Genomic DNA, 16,768 nt, shown 5'->3' with positions numbered 1-16,768 from the left:
TTGATAATATTGTCAATGAAATTCTTAATTTCATATTTGGAGCATTCATTGCTAGTGTTTAGAAATACTATTGAGTTCTGTATGCTGATCTTTTATCCTGCAACCTTGATGTACTTGATTAGTTTTAGTTGCTTTGTAGTATATTTTAGGGTTTTTATATGTAACGATCTTGTATATTTTCACATTTTTAAACACTTTAACCTTTACGACTATTGCAAAATTATAAAATTAGATTTAAATGGGGTGCCTGGGTGGCTCGGTTGAATGACCGACTTTTTTTTTTTTTTTAAGTTTATTTTTTATTTTGAGAGAGAGAGAGAGAGAGAGAGAGAGAGAGAGAGAGAGAGAGAGAGAGTGCCAGCAGGGTAGGGAGGCAGGGAGACAGAGAGAATCCGAAGCAGCCTCCTCACTATCAGCACAGGGCCTGATGCTGGGCTCGAACTCAGAAACGTTGAGATCATGACCTGAGCTGAAACCAGGAGTTGGACACTTACTGAGCCACTCAGGCACCCCAAGTGTCTGACTCTTGATTTCAGCTCAGGTCATGGTCCTGAGGTTGTTTGGGCTTCTGCACCGAGCCTGTTTGGGTTCTCTCTCTCTCCCTCTGCCCCTCTCTTCCCTCCCCTCACCCATTCTCTGTCTTTCTCAAAAAATTAAAATAGAAAATACTTTCCTTTGAAAAAATAAAATTAGATTTAAATTTATGTACTTATTTATGATGCAGAGAAGTGTAATAGATGATCAATAAAAGACTTTCCAGAAGAAAGAGATACTATATTGAGAGAAAATTTTATGAGGAAATATGGAAATACAGTTTCAGGAAGAAAAGGAATGATGTAAAATTTCCCATTAAAGAGAAGCTTGTTAATGCGGTTTTAAAAATTGGTGAACGATATCAAATTACCTGGTATTTGAGTTTCACTGGCTACATTTAAAACTGTTACATGTTACAGTTTTATTTAAAAATGTCAATTTACAATAAAACAATTTGCATCTTTTGCAACTGTTTAGGATGAAAATTTTTATGGTCCATATAAAAAGAGGGAGAAGGTACACAGTCACATTTTTTCCAGAATTCTTTGAAGATGTGTACGCACAAAATCCTTTAAACCATCGTATTAATGTGTATCTTCCTAACAGGTTTTTCTCTTTGGGATGACTGTTTCCTTTCTTCAATTTGGGGAACCTCCCAAATGGCCCCTAATTTAAAAGCCTCACCCAGTGGTCATCCAACAGTCCTCTAATTTTGAGGTAAAGAATACATTTGGAGGTGAGTCACTGCCATGCCTAAACAAGTCACTAGCTGTAAAGGCTAAGGGCATCATACATGCAGTTTTTTAAAGGCAGGCCGATTGAAGAGTTTAAAATCTGGCGTCCACACTATTTTACTAATTTTAAGGAGGTCTTGAAGAAAGGTAAGGTTTGTTCACTTTGCCGTTCCCCTTTTAGCTTCTCACAGTCGTAAGAAGTATTAGCATCGTTGCTCTGTATCCTGACGTGTCAGGAATTTAACATTTTGTACCATACTGCTAGATTACACACCCCGAGACTTTTACCACGTAGCGTACGTGGACTTTGGGAGGCAACGGTCTTAGAATACAGGAGTCACAAAGCCCAAGCTCCAGAAGAGCGGAGAGAATCGGCCTTTGTTCTCGCACGTGCACCGCGCGCAGGGCTCCCTCTAGCCATGACTTCCGTCCCTGCCCACCACTCTCTCCTAGCCTCTCCCGCAGCCTTGGGTCCGCGGAGGGGGGGGGGCGGGGGAGGCAGAAGATATTGCGCAAGCGCGGGGGTTGTCGACGTGGCCGCGGAGACCCGGGTCGGGGGTCCGCGGCGAGGGGCTGGTTCACGTAGTTCTCTGGGGCCTTCCGCCCTCGCCCCTTGTCTCCCCACAGAGTTTCGCCTTGACTCCGGGGTTCGAAGGTGACTGACGTCTCCGCACACACCATTTAGAAGGTCAGAGTGGGTAGGACTTAGGCCTGGCGGGCCGGGGAGGGGGGCGGGGAGAGAGGCGCCCGAGTGGGCGTCACGTGAAAACCTACCCGCAGTGCCCTGATGCGGGAGCGAGAGCGGACGGGCGGGGCGGCGCGGCCGCGTGACGTGGCGCGCTCTGGAGCGCGCGACTTGGAATGCTTTGTGAGTTCCGTCGTGCGGTCGCGCGCGCGCTAGTGCGAAGCGCGAAGAACCTCGGGACCGGTCCCGGCCGGGCACTTCGCCGCCGCGCCGCGTCTGAGGGAGCAGGCCTCTGGCCTGCGGCAGCCGGGCGGGGAGCTCTTCGGGTGGCGCCCGAGCGCCCGAGATCTGGAAGGCACAGGTGGGGCGGCGGCCGGCGGAGAAGGATTCGCCCTCGCGCGGACCCCCCAAGGCGGGCTGGTGGCGTGAGCGCCCCGGGCCCCGCGGGCTGACGGGGCTGGGGGGAGGGGCAGGACAGAGAAGGCCCGGACCCCCTCATCCAAGTAGGAGATGCAACTTTCGTTGAAGGGACCAATTTCTAGAGAAAAGTTTGAGAAGTTGTTCACTTAGCCCCCATATCATACATATTTATGGAGCCTGCGAGTTCGGCGCTTCCTGCGCCCTCAGCGCTGCCTCCCACCCCCTCCCCTTCGGTCGTCGTCCTCCCGGAATGTCTCTTTTGACCCTTCTTGCTGCCTCATTCCGCTCCGTTTACTTGGCTTCGAAAATGGCTGTGGCTGTTCGCCCTTACCCAGCACTTAGGCTTCGTGAAAGTTCGGTAGTCTTTGTTTACAAAATGTCAGCAACCAACAGCAGTTGTAATGGGAATGGAGAGCGCAGGATTTTGCTCTTTGGAATACATTTGTTCATGTTCATTGGAGGTTGGGCACCACAGAGGATCTCTCTGACCTAATTTCTGTGCCTGGAAAGTTTTTCTTGGAATGTGCACTGTTTCGTGACGGGGCATTATTGCGTTACCGTAGGGTTGGCCCAGTTTTCCACTAGTGGATTGCTTTACTCCCACTTGAGGATCCTCGAAACTTAACTTTGTTGTCGTGTCATTTTAATGGGTTTGCGTTCGAGATTGCTGTTGCCTCTGAAATCCTGCTTTAAATAGTTCAGAATTCAACGGTTTTTCTTCAAAATTTCCAAAAGCGAAACCGAGAAAAAATATAGTAAGGTCCCCGGTTACGAATCGAGCTATTTTTTAATTGCTCTCCATTGCAGTATCAAACTTCATTCGGTGTTTTTATAGGAAACCTGTTTGAAACAGGAAGCTTTTATGTGGGTTCTTTCTCACCTGTGGGGCCTTGTGGACCATCATTTATATATTTGTCCTGACGAGAATGGGATGGGATGGTTTTGGAGGGCGTTGCATACAGGTAAAGTTCCCCCTCCTTTTTTGGTATAAGGCCAGATAGGTGGGTAGTAGAGCAACGTCTGTATTAAAGACTACTTGTAATGTTGACCTTTACCTTGATCGTTACTGCTTTTAGGGTTTATGGGATTGAACTAAGTTGTTAGTTGTTTGATTCAGAATTTCACCTTTTCTCCTGAGATTTTTTTTAAAGCTTACACACATGCACCACACATTGTACTTACTTTGTTAGAACGTTAAAAAAAAAAATGCACTGCTTGTATCTGGAACCAGGTTTCGGTTTTAAGACGATTATACTGTTTTATTAAATACTACAGATTGACATTTTGAAGACTTTCTGTTCCAAACTTTAAAAATTAAAATAAATGAAATCATGCAATAATGCATTTCATTTTTTCAAGCCTTTAATAAACTTTTAATTGCGATTAGGGATATGACAGGCATTTTGTAATTCTTTTTCTTGTTTAGATTAAGTTTGTTTTGAGAGAGTGCTTGTGCATGTGATAGAGGAAGAGAGAATCCCATGCATGCTCTGTGCTGTCAGGGCAAGCCCATCTTGGGGCTCTGTCTCAAGAACTGTGAGATCATGACCTGAGCCGGAGTCTGTAGTCTTACACTTAACTGACCCAACCCAGGCACCCCATAACAGACACTAGAAAAAACAAAAATACTATTCTGCAGTTGCTACCCCTGTGAAGTGCATTTTCTCAGAGACTACGGAGAATATAACATCCTGGGATAAATCCCAAATTAAAAATACAGTATTTTAGCGCACAGTTTTCCTTTCCGTGTGCAGAGAGTCCAATTACATTTCACCTGATCGATTTCCTGGCGTTTTTCCTTGCTAAACTTCTCCCCCTCCCCCTCCCCCAAGATGGAGGTGCCAGCAAGGAATGCTATTCAGCTGTAGACCCCTGGACACCATCCCCCCCCCACCCCTCACCCCCCATGCCTTGCCTTCCCTCTCAGTAGCCAGCCCATTTCTTCCAGAGACACATTATTTCAGGAAATCTTTCAGCACACTGTGTAAAATAAGCTTTGAAATGAAGGTATGCACAAGATAAGGCGTTGAAAGGCTATTTATTTAAAAAAAATGTTTTTAACGTTTATTTTACTTTTGAGACAGAGAGAGACAGAGCATGAACAGGGGAGGGGCAGAGCGAGTGGGAGACACAGAATCTGAAACAGGCTCCAGGCTCTGAGCTATCAGCACAGAGCCCAATGCAGGGCTTGAACTCACGGACTGTGAGATCATGACCTGAGCTGAAGTCAGACGCTTAACCGACTAAGCCACCCATGCTCCCCTTCATAGGCTATTTAAATACTCTTTGGGGCGCCTGGGTGGCTAAGTCGGTTAAGTGGCCGATTGCGGCTCAGGTCATGATCTCACACTCCATGAGTTCGAGCCCCGCGTCAGGCTCTGTGCTGACAGGTCAGAGCCTGGAGCCTGTTTCAGATTCTGTGCCTCCTTCTCTCTCTGACCCTCCCCTGTTCATGCTCTGTCTCTGTCTCAAAAATAAATAAACATTTAAAAAAAAAATTTAAATACTCTTTTTGGGGGACACCTGGGTGGCTTGGTCGGTTGAGCCTCCGACTTGTGTTCAGGTCATGATCTCATGGTTCGGTGAGTAAGAGCCCACATGGGACTCCCTGTTGTCCCTCCCATGCAGAGCCCTCCTGCAGAGCCCTCTTCCGTGCGGATCCACTGTCTCTCTGCCCCTCCCCCCACTAGCTCCTCCTGTCAAAAATAAACATTAAAAAATATATGCTTGTGAAGTACCTGTTCACGTCATTTTCTCATTAACAAGAATGAGAGGTTATGCCTTTTTAATCTTGTTAATTATTTTATTATTTTTTTAATGTTTATTTTTTGTGAGAGCATGAGCGGGGGAGGAGCAGAGAGAGATGGAGACAGGATCTCAAGTGGGCTCTGCTGACAGCAGAGAGCCCAACGTGGTGCTCGAACTCACGAACCATGAGATCATGATCTGAGGCAAAGTTGTACACTTAACCCACTGAGCCACCCAGGCGCCCCTTGTTAGAGTTATTTTAATGGAGTTTTGGGAGGGAATAGAACTAACCACATGTGAGTAACTTGACACCTTTAAATGGAAGCAGGTAACTTGAAAGATTTATCCAGATATTTTTTTCTCATTTTTCTCCTCTCTAATGTGTGTTTCAACCTCATTTTTAATTAGTTGGCTAAAATCTGGATCTGTATTATAGTACATTTTAGAATGAAGCTCTTTGGTTCTAACGTTAGATAACGTGATAGGAAACTTTTATTTATTATAAGAAACTGGAACAAGAAAATTATTCACTAGATATATTCTTGTTCTCTTCTGTTTTTAATTAAAAAGTTATTTAGAGGGGCACTTGGGTGGCTCAGTCAGTTGGGCATCCGACTTTGGCTCAGGTCATGATCTCATGGTTCCTGAGTTTGAGCTCTGCATCAGGCTCTGTGCTGAGAGCTCAGAGCCTGGAGCCCGCTTCAGATTCTGTGTCTTCCTCTCTCTCTGCCTCTCGCCTCTGTCTCTCTCTGTCTCTCCAAAATGTTGAAAAAAATTTTTTTAATAAAAAGATATTTAGGAACGAGCATTATTTATCTATTCAACAAATACATATTGAGTGCATTCTCTATGTCAGATCTAATACTAGGCTTAGGGAGTACAATAGTGAACAAGACAGACCAACAAAGCTCCTGTCTTCTTGAAATATCTTTAGGTAGGAGAAATTGATAATCAGTAAACAAATAGTTAAATTAGATAATTGAAGATAATATTTTCTGTTTGGCAGAAATGGAGCAAGAACCACAAAATGGAGAACCTTCTGAAATTAAGATCATCAAGGAAGCATACACAAAGGCGTTTTTATTTGTTAATAAAGGACTGAATACAGATGAATTAGGTCAGAAGGAAGAAGCAAAGAACTACTATAAGCAAGGAATAGGACACCTGCTTAGGGGAATCAGCATTTCATCCACAGAGCCTGAACACACTGGTCCTGGTTGGGAATCTGCTAGACAGATGCAACAGAAAATGAAAGAAACACTACAGAATGTACGTACCAGATTGGAAATTCTGGAGAAGGGTCTTGCCACTTCTCTACGGAATGATCTCCAGGAGGTGCCCAAGTTATATCCAGAATTTCCGCCTAAAGACATACCTGAAAAGTCACCAGAGCCTCACTCCTTTAGTTCACTTTCTCAGCACACTGAAGTAAATGGAAGCACTTCAACAACAAGTCCAGGGTTGGTTTCTGCATCTAGTTCTTTATCCTTACCATCTCAGAGTCATCCAGCAGAAGCACCTCCTGCTTATACTCCTCAGGCTGCTGAGGGTCATTATACTGTATCCTATGGGACAGAATCTGGGGAATTTTCATCAGTTGGAGAAGACTTTTATAGGAATCATTCTCAACCACCTCCTCTTGAGACCTTAGGGCTAGATGCAGATGAGTTGATTTTGATACCAAATGGAGTACAGATTTTTTTTGTAAATCCTGCAGGGGAGGTTAGTGCACCTTCGTATCCAGGGTATCTTCGAATTGTGAGGTTCTTGGATAATTCTCTTGATACAGTTCTAAACCGTCCTCCTGGGTTTCTTCAGGTAAGCCAATGAAAGGTGTAAACATAATCTGAAATATGTATGAAATACATTATTTTTGTTTGTCAATATTATGTATCCAGGAGAATAAATGTAAAAGATCTTTCTGGTTCTTTTTAATATATTGTATGAAATTTATGACCCTTAAAGATACAAGCTTGTGTTTTACTTTTAAAATTATGATGACAGGACCTGAGGGGTATCAAAGCATTCATCCTTAAAATTTGAATTCTTTCTTTTCTTTTTCTGAGAGACCGTATGGGAAGGGGCAGAGGGAGAGAGAGAATCTTAAGCATGCTCTGTGCCCAGTGCAGAGAGCCCTATGTGGGGCTTGATCTCAGGATTGTGAGATCATGACCTGAGCTGAAATAAAGAATCGGGACACTTAAAACTGACTGAGCCACTCAGGTACCCATAAAATTTCAATTTTTTATTGAAGAAGAAACCTAATAACTTCAATTTCAGAAGAGATTTATGTAACTCATGTGGATGTGTAAATTTCCACAATATTGTCAAGCCCCATCTGAGCAGTTGATCTGGGCTAGACGCAGCCCAGTATATAGAACAGTGGTTCCCAACCCCACCCCCCAACCCAAGGACATTTTGGGAACGTCTAGAGACATTTTTGGTTGTCACAACTGCTATTGTTGTGCTACTGCTCCTGGCAGATAGTAGGTAGAGGCTGGGGGACTGCTAAACATCTAAACAGTATTGCTTCTGTCAATGAAAAAATTACCTAACTCAAAACATTAATCATGCACAGGTTGAGAAACCTTGGTCTAGAAGTAGAGACTCTGATGATAATTTAAGATGCATTTTAACATTCCAAGCAGATAAATTTACCAGGATGCTCTTTGTCAAAGAGTAGAGACTGGTGCTCTAAATACAGGATGTTAGGGCATTGTTATAGAATTAATGAAGTATTCTGAAGGTGATGTTCCAATAACAATGTATTTTTAAAAGATTGGACATTGGTACAAAATGAGGACTCCATTTACATTGGGTATAACAAAGGAGTTTGCTTAGAAGGGAGATGACTGTTTGAGCAAAGCAGGTCCTATTGTCCAGAGTCCAGATGATGTGGTTGGTTTAGTTGTGGCACTAGTTACCTAGATTTCATTTCCTTTGGTTAGGATAAAATTAACAAATGAGACATTTAAATTGGAATATTAAGAGTGCATGTGAGAGAGTGCATGCAAGTGGGAGAGGGGCAGAGAGGGGGAGAGAGCGAGTCCCAAGCACGTTCTGTGCTGTCAGTGCAAAGCCTGATGTGAGCCCCCATGAGGTATGAAATATTGACCCGAGCCAAAACCAAGCATTGAACGCTCAACCAACTGAGCCCAGTTTTAGTTTTAGTTGTTTTTTTTTTTTAATTTTTGTTTTTAATGTTTATTTTTGACAGTGAGAGAGCGTGAGTGGGGGAGAGGCAGAGAGAGAGAGAGGGAGACAGAATCTGAAACAGGCTCCAGGCTCTGAGCTGTCAGCACAGAGCCCGACATGGGGCTCAAACTCATGAACAGTGAGATCATGACCTAAGCTGAAGTCAGACGCTTAACCAACTGAGCTACCCAGGCGCTCCCCTGGTTTTAGTTGTAATATACCTTTTAAACCTATTACATTTATTCCATTAATTAGAACTTAGACATAAGTTGCCCCCTGAAAGTGAATCTGGGTGAATCTGGGTGAAATCAGCCTGTGGTGGATGAGCCTTCCAGTTCTTAATGATCTACCCTGAGAAAGGTCTATAAGGTTTTATTTCAGAATAATAATTGAAAGGGGATACTCCCTTTCAATCAAGGTGTCCAGAATGTAATTAATCTTAGAGAAATCATGACATTGTAAAATAAAACTTTCCCAAACTTTAGTTATGTAAGTATAATCTTTACAACTTTTTTGTCAATTTCATATCTCTGCTATAACTTTCTTAATATTTGAATTTAAATGTCTCATTTGTTAATTTTATCCTAACCAATAACAGCTGTGAAGTTGAGAGAAAGATGTATTTTTTTGTTAATATATATTAAAATACATTACTACTCAAATAGTCTGTATATTACTTAAATTTATTTCATATACTATTCATGGCAATATATCATACTTTGGAAAATGCGATAATCAATTTTGTGACTTCTCTAAAGTTTGACTTTTGTAAAAGTTGGAAAGTGGCATTTGAGATGACTAAAAAAGACAGTCTATAAAAGAAGAATTTGAAAATGTTTTTTAAGCACTTTCCAAGAAAGAATCAGACTTGGATTCTTTGATCCCTGCAGGTTTATATTCTGTTGGTCAGAAATGATGGCAGTATACCAGAATTTTTCATTAAAAAAAAATTTTTTTAATGTGTACTTATTTTTGAGAGAGGCAGAGTGTGAGTGGGGTGGGGCAGAGAGAGAGGGAGACACAGAATCCGAAGCAGGCTCCAGGCTCTGAGCTGTCAGCACAGATCCTGATGCAGGGCTCGAACTCAGGAACCACAAGATCATGACCTGAGCCAAAGTTGGACGCTTAACCGACTGAGCCATACAGGCGCCCCGAGAATTTTTCATTTTTTGTATGAAATCTTCCATGCTCTTTGATTCATATTTACTATACAATATTTTGATAATAGATTGTTCTTCCCAGTTTCTTATTATTAGGAAGACCATGTGTCCTGAGTGAGCAACACAATTATATTCTCCTTGCTCAAAGAATGTAATCTCAATGGAAATGAATTCATTTGGATATCATGATTTAAGCTTAGTCTTTTCTGAATTTAGATCTCCAGAAAGTAAGCTTAAGTCTTCTTCTTTTTTATTTTTTTTTAATATTTGTGTATTTTTTAGAGAGAGAGACAGAGCGTGAGCCAGGGAGGGACAGAGGGAGAGTGAGATACAGAATCAGAAGTAGGCTCCAGGCTGTCACCACAGAGCCCGATGCGGGGCTCAAACTCACAAACTGCGAGATTGTGACCTGAGCCGGTCAGATGCCCAAATGACTAAGCCACCCAGGAGCCCCTAAGTCTTTTTTTTTTTTTTTTCAATGTTTACTTGAAAGAGAACATGTACGTGAGGAGGGGAGGGACAGGGAGAGAGAGAATCCCAAGCAGGCTCTGCCCCCTCAGTGCAGAGCCTAATGGGGAGCTCAATCCCATGAACCATGAGATCATGACCTACGACGAAATCCAGAGTCTGATCCTCAATCTAGCGCCACCCATGTGCCTCATCCCGTGAGTTTAAGTCTTAGCATATGGACAATCTGATGATATTGCTGGGCAGCTTTGTGTCATTTTGATTGAACTTAATAATAGAAGGTAACTCCATAAACATAACTTCATATTCTATTCTAGCTATGTCATGTCAATTTCTAAAAAAAAAAAAAAATTATTCAATATTATGAATTCTGGGTATTTAATTAAAGTAATTGTCTGGCTTCTCTGGTGCCAGATCTGTGTTTAAATCCTAGCTCTACTTTTTTAGTTGACTCTGAGCAACTTAATTAACCTCTCTATGCCTCAGTTTTGTACATGAAATGATAATAACTAACTTCATGGAATTGTTGTGAGAATTAATTAAATCAGTAATTATATGTACTTGAAAACAGTTTGATTTTATGTATTTCCACAAAGGGATGTCTAATTTGAATAATATGGTTTTGCTTTACTTTGACCATTATTTATTTAAAACTAGACTCATCATTGGTTAATAGTGAGCTATTTAAGGTCACTAATTTCAACACTGTATAATTAGTGGAGCAATAGCATTTTTAGGACAGTTCTTGTGAGTGGTATGCACAAAGATCATACTAGCAAATAGCTAATTTTTAGTGGAGAATCATTGATTCTGTAAAGCTTTGTAAAATGCATTTAGAACTTGGAAATGTTTATTTTCTGGTATAACAATTCTAAAACTTCAGTGAAAACCTAGTTCTTTCGATTAATTTTTTTTAAACTAATTCCTTCAGGTTTGTGACTGGTTGTATCCTCTAGTTCCTGATAGATCTCCAGTTCTTAAATGTACTGTGGGAGCCTACATGTTTCCTGATACCATGTTACAAGCGTCAGGATGCTTTGTGGGGGTTGTCTTGTCTTCTGAATTACCAGAAGATGATAGAGAACTCTTCGAGGATTTATTAAGACAGATGTCTGACCTTCGGCTTCAGGTAATGTATGATCATCTTTAGGATGAAAATCTGCTTTAACATAAGCAACTTTTGCTTTTAGAGAAATTGTAATAGGCTGTAATGTAATCAGAGTTAGGAGATTGAGAATATATAATTTGTGTGTTCACAAATACTAGTTGGAAATTGGTTAGAAGTAATGATTAAGATTGTGAGCTCTGGGTTTGAATTTGAGCTCTTCCACTTAATAGCTGTTTAACTCAACTTATTGATCTTCTTTTTAGTTTCCTTATCATAAAATGGAAATAATATCATCTGCTTTATTGGGCCGTGGTGAAGATTTAAAGTTAATGTTGTCTTATATCAGTGCTGGCAAGTGGTAGTGTTCTGTGAATGTTAGCTCTTGTTATCATCACTGTGTTCCTGCTCAGTTGGAAAAATAGGTTAAGGGGACTAAATGGTGAAGTGAAGGTAATTTTGGCATTAGCATATGGGCTAAGTTGGACATTTTAGGGGTATGATTGGCATTTTGAGGAAGAAACAGGTTTTATTTGAGGGAATTATCTTTGTTCTCATGATAAGTGAAACCAAATAAAGAGAAAATAAAGTGTGTTTTAAAATATGGTTGGTCATCCTGTGAATTTTCCTTATTTGAGCCTGTTTTTTTTGCCTGCATGTTGATCTGTTATGGGGAGATAAAATAGAGTATTAAGGAGAGGCTTCCTTTAGTTGTTCTTGCTCATCCTGATGTAGGACAAGAGGGGAAAAATATTTTTGTTGTGAATATTGACAGTTTTCTGAAGTTGAAGGAGATTCACAGCATAATTGTATAATCTTTTATTCTCTAGTCAGTGTGTATTTAGAATCCATTGTTTAGGTATTAGATGGTGGGTGGGAAGACAGAATAAGACACTATAAAGATATGTAACAACTCCTATTCTCTTGTACTTACAGTGGCTGAGTAACCACAGTACAGTATGATAGGTGATGAAATAAAAGTATACACACAGTTCAGGAAGGAGATCAGGGAGGATTTCACAAAATGGTTTCCCTTGAGTTCAGTCTCGAAAGCTTTGTTACTCTTTTTGTCAGGAATTCGAATACTCTTTTCAATTCATACCTATGTTGAAAAGATCACAGATGATAGGAATAGGCTACCGGCTAAACCAAAGGTCAGAATCATCTGTAGCATTAGGTTACATGAACTGCATATGAGAATGATCTGGTGGTCAATATATACTTTAGCATAGCCAATACTAAACATTTAAGGTATATTAACAAAACATGTAACCCCCCCCCCCGACAGAAATGTGTGTAGCCTTAGTGTGCTCATAGAGAGTAGTTTATAAAGACAGAAACATGACCAAGTGGATAGGTGTTCAAGTCTTAGCTTTGCCATTTACTTATCTGAACGAAGTGACATTTTTAATTATTTCAGACCTATTATAGAGCAGTTACTCCCTTCACCCCTACATTCATTGGACATATATTACTGGGCTTTAGGAAAGAAATTAAACCGACTTCTAGGTTACATGTTTACTTTCCTCTGGTGTTATTTTTTGGTTGCACGTCATTTTTATTTTTATTTTTTTTAATATTTTTTAATGTTTAATTTTGAGAGAGAGAACACGTGGGGGAGGGGCAGAGAGAGAGGGAGACACAGAATCTGAATCAGGCTTCAGGCTCTGGGCTGTCAGCACAGAGCCTGATGCGGGGCTTGAACCCATGAACTGTCAGATCATGACATGAGCTGAAGTCAGATGCTTAACCAACTGAGCCACTCAGGCACCCCTAGTTGCATGGCATTTTTAGTTTGCTCTATTGTCCCAGAACTCCAACTGTAAACAAAAGTTAGTTATTAGCTATAATTTTGACTTGTTTTTACTTTTAAGTATTTATTCAGTAAGGTATATGCAAGCAAAATACCTATAGTTTTTAGTAAAAAAAAAAACCAAAAAACACAAAATCAGTTTTCCAATAATGCGGAGTGGTTAAACAGACATGAGTTTATTGCCTTTATTTATTTATTTTTTAAGTTTGCTTATTTTTTGAGAGAGAGAGAGAGAGCGCGAGCAGGGGAGGGACAGAGAGAGAAAGAGAGAATCCCAAGTAGGTTCCGTACTATCAGCACATGGCCTGATACAGGGCTCAAACTCATGAACCATGAGATCATGACCTCAAACAAAATCAAGAGTTGGACAGTTAACAGACTGAGCCACCCAGGTGCCCCTTGTTCATTGCTTTAAACTCACTTAGTCTTATATTTATCTGTTTCCTAAAACTTACAATTTGTTAATTTAATTAAATTCAAATGTAGCTACATCTGATTTAATGATAACTTACCCTAATAACTGCTGTAAGTTTATCTTTTATGCTTTGTCTTTGGAAATTTGCTTTAGTCCATATGCTACAAACTAAAGAACTCAAAGGGTTGAGGTTTGGATGATGAGATAAAACAAAATTATAGAAGAAAGACAAGTAAAAGTGGTCATATTTAGACTGTCAAACACTGATAGTTGAACAAGTACATTATTAGAGCATAGCTAAAAGGACAGTCATTTGAGAAAATTTGAATTTGAGCTTAGTCCTTTACCCCTTAGGCCAACTGGAACCGGGCAGAAGGAGAAAATGAATTCCAAATCCCTGGAAGAGCAAGATGTTCCTCTGACCAGTTGAAAGAAGCCAGTGGCACTGATGTGAGACAGTTGGGTCCTTCATTGGACCAAGACAATAAGGACGTGCGTCATAAAGGAAAACGGGGGAAAAAAGTAAGTAAAAAAACAATAAGGTATGTGTGTGAGTTCTATTCAAATGATACCTTTCACCTGGTGAAATAAATAAGTAGATCTTATTCTTGTTTACTAAAGCAGAGCGACTTGCAGTCATAAAATGATCACTGGTAAAAATTATTAGAATCAGCTTTAATATTTTCCTTTACAGTGTTTGTGACTTAAACTGTTTTATAGCATATTCTGTGTTTTGTGGGATAGGTTTTTTTTCAAGTATTTGAAAGATTTTTTGTATTTACATTAATGCATTTTTTGTTTTGTTTTGTGGTGTTCTCCACTTTCCTGTATATACCAAGGTCTTGGGGCTAGGTATGCTTTTCCTTACACTACCATTTTTATTCAGTCTTGTTTCTTTATGGATTGTCATCAGGAAAGAGAATGGATTTTTAAAAATATGTTTAGTAGGTTTTTTTTTCATCTCATGAGTATATATTCTCTAAATGGTAAATTGGGAATACAGTTCAGTAAGTGTTTAGTGCCAGAATGCTGAGCATAGTGGAAAAGTTAAATTTCTTATCCTAAGGAATTTAATATCTAGTGAGGAGGACAGATTAACAAAGAGATAATTTCCCTATCCAGTGTGATCATTAGATGAAGGTACATAGAAGGCTAGATTGCATCACCTAACGTACAACCTAGTCTCACAGATAAGTATGGGCATATGGTAGTGTGGGAAACTGTAAGGAAGGCTCTCCTGAGAGGGCATTATGGCTAAGATGAGTTCTGAAGAATGAAGCAAGAGCTGGCCATACAAATAGCAGATTGAAGGGGATTCTGGGCAGAAGTAGTAATATAAGCAAATATATGAAGAAAGAAAATCGCATTGTGAGTATTGAATTACAGTTTTGTATCCTTCATTGTTGTATTCCACATTGTAAGTGCTCAATAATTACCTGTGGGATTAATGCATACCACTTGAATGTTCTACATTTATTTGTAGTTTATGTTGAATACCTTAGACCAGCTTATGAAGACATTGGGAGTCCAAGATGGTTCAAAGAAATATACTTACTTAAAAAATTTGTATAAGTTAATGCACAAAAAGAAATCCAAAAGGTAGAAACGATACTTAGGGAAAAGTAAGTCTGCCTCCCTGGCCCTCAGCCACCTAGCTCCCTGCTCTAAGACACATTGCTGCTAGCTTCTTATTACTCTTGCTTATTACTTTTATGCATTTTCAAACATATATACATACACATTTATTTTGTGTGTGTGTGTATATATGTATACACACATATACGTAATTGTTAATACAAATGGCAGTATGTGAGACATAACTTTTGCTTCTTGCTTTTTTACTTAACAGTATATTTGGAAATTTTCCACATTGTTGAAAACTTCCATTTTTAAAACAATTTGTTGACTAAAAAGAAATCAAATTATGTAAACAGATACATACTTTGAAAAGCTTTACTCCCACCTTTGTCCATACCATTTTCCCTGCTGCTGTAGGTAATCACTTTTTATCAGGATCTTGTATTTCTTCCCCAGGTTTCTTGAGGCAGATGAAAGCAAGTAAAAACTGTTAGATTTCTCTTTCACAAAAGGTAACATCATAGAGTGTTCTCTATTTTATTTTTTTATCTGATAATAAATTCTGGGAATCTTTCAATGTTAATAAATGGAGAACCTTCTCAATCTTTTTTATAGTTACCTCATATTTCATTGTATGAGTTTTCATAGTTTTCTTTAACCAATCTTTTATTGAGGAATATTTGGATGATTCCAGGTTTTTGCTATTAGAAGCAGTGCTTCAATGAATAACTTTTAGATCCATTGATTCATACATTGCAGGTAATTCATAAGGTAAATTCTTAGAAGTGGGACTACTGAGTCAATAGATAAATGCATTTGTAATTTTGATAGATTTTTTTAAATAATTTTTTTAAGTTTATTTTGAGATAGAGTGTGAGCAGGGGAGGGGCAGAGAGAGAGCAAGAGAGAGCATGAATCCCAAGCAGGCTCTGCAGGGTTAGCGCAGAGCCTGACATGGGTCGAACTCACAAAATTGTGAGATCATGACCTGAGTCGAAATTAAGAGTCAGATGCTTAACCAGCTGAGCCACCCAAGCCACCCCTAGTTTTGATAGATTTTGCTAATTTCCCCTCCCCAAGGACTGTACTCTTCAGCACTCCCACCAGCAGTGTAGGAGACCCATTTCCTCATAGCCTCATCCACAGAGAAGCTGATCAGTCTTTCTGTATTTTGGCAGTCTGATAGATGAGAAATGGTGTATTGGAATATCTTAATTTGTATTGATTTTATTATGAGTGATGTGTATATGCTCAAGGATTCCTTGAATTTTGTTTTCTGTGTGTTGTCTGTTCTTGTATTTTGTCCACTTTTTATGACTGGGTCACTAGTCTTCTCAATTTCCAGGAGCTCTTTATATATTAGGACATTGGCCCATTATCAGAGATAGAAATTGTAAATATTTTGTTCCGTTTGTCTTTAGGTTTTACTTATGAATGGCTTCCCCCTGCCCATAGAAGTTTTTGTTTTGTTTTTAATGTTCTATATTTTAAGTAAAGTTCTCTTAGTTCTCTTAAGCAGTTTTATTTTCAAATTATTTTATATTATGAGGTCTGAGTTAGCTTGCTGTTAAGTTCTTAGAATGAGTACATTGAGCTTTGACAATTTGAGTGTTGGCCCTAGCTCACATAACAGCTATTAAATTAGCAAAATACAGGTATTTCTATGTTCCCCATTTCCATTCAGATGGAGTAGATTTTTCTGTGTTTATATATTTTTACTTGCTTTACTTGATTTCTATCAAAACCAATTTATTTGGATGTATCCTTACCGATTGAGTCATTTAACAAATCTTTTAAATCTTACTGAGTACACCATGTGCATACTCTTATTAAGGGGTTGATAGCTATATAAAGGAACCCCGTAATCTCATCAATTTAAATATGAGTTGATAAATGCTCTATTGGAGATATGT

The 16,768-nt window shown here is 39.6% G+C and overlaps 1 protein-coding gene across 3 annotated transcripts in view; it reads left to right on the top strand.

The window, feature by feature from the left end:
* The window catches only part of SPART (spartin), an 86,203-nt gene that overhangs the window by 51,956 nt on the left and 17,479 nt on the right, over positions 1-16,768 (top strand). Inside the window, exons 1-4 of one of the 3 annotated variants that reach the window (XM_047859774.1) lie at positions 1,803-1,956; positions 6,128-6,939; positions 10,876-11,073; positions 13,632-13,799. In XM_047859774.1, the coding sequence (XP_047715730.1) occupies positions 6,130-6,939; positions 10,876-11,073; positions 13,632-13,799 (1,176 nt within the window). In that variant the 5' untranslated portion in view covers positions 1,803-1,956; positions 6,128-6,129. Of the gene's footprint in view, positions 1-1,802; positions 1,957-2,134; positions 2,315-6,127; positions 6,940-10,875; positions 11,074-13,631; positions 13,800-16,768 lie in introns of those variants that run through there. The other 2 variants (XM_047859768.1, XM_047859784.1) reach the window with 2 other exon arrangements.

This window comes from Prionailurus viverrinus, chromosome A1 (genome assembly GCF_022837055.1).
Source record: "Prionailurus viverrinus isolate Anna chromosome A1, UM_Priviv_1.0, whole genome shotgun sequence".
Taxonomy (NCBI): domain Eukaryota; kingdom Metazoa; phylum Chordata; class Mammalia; order Carnivora; family Felidae; genus Prionailurus; species Prionailurus viverrinus.
This window is presented reverse-complemented; position numbering and strand designations above follow the sequence as displayed.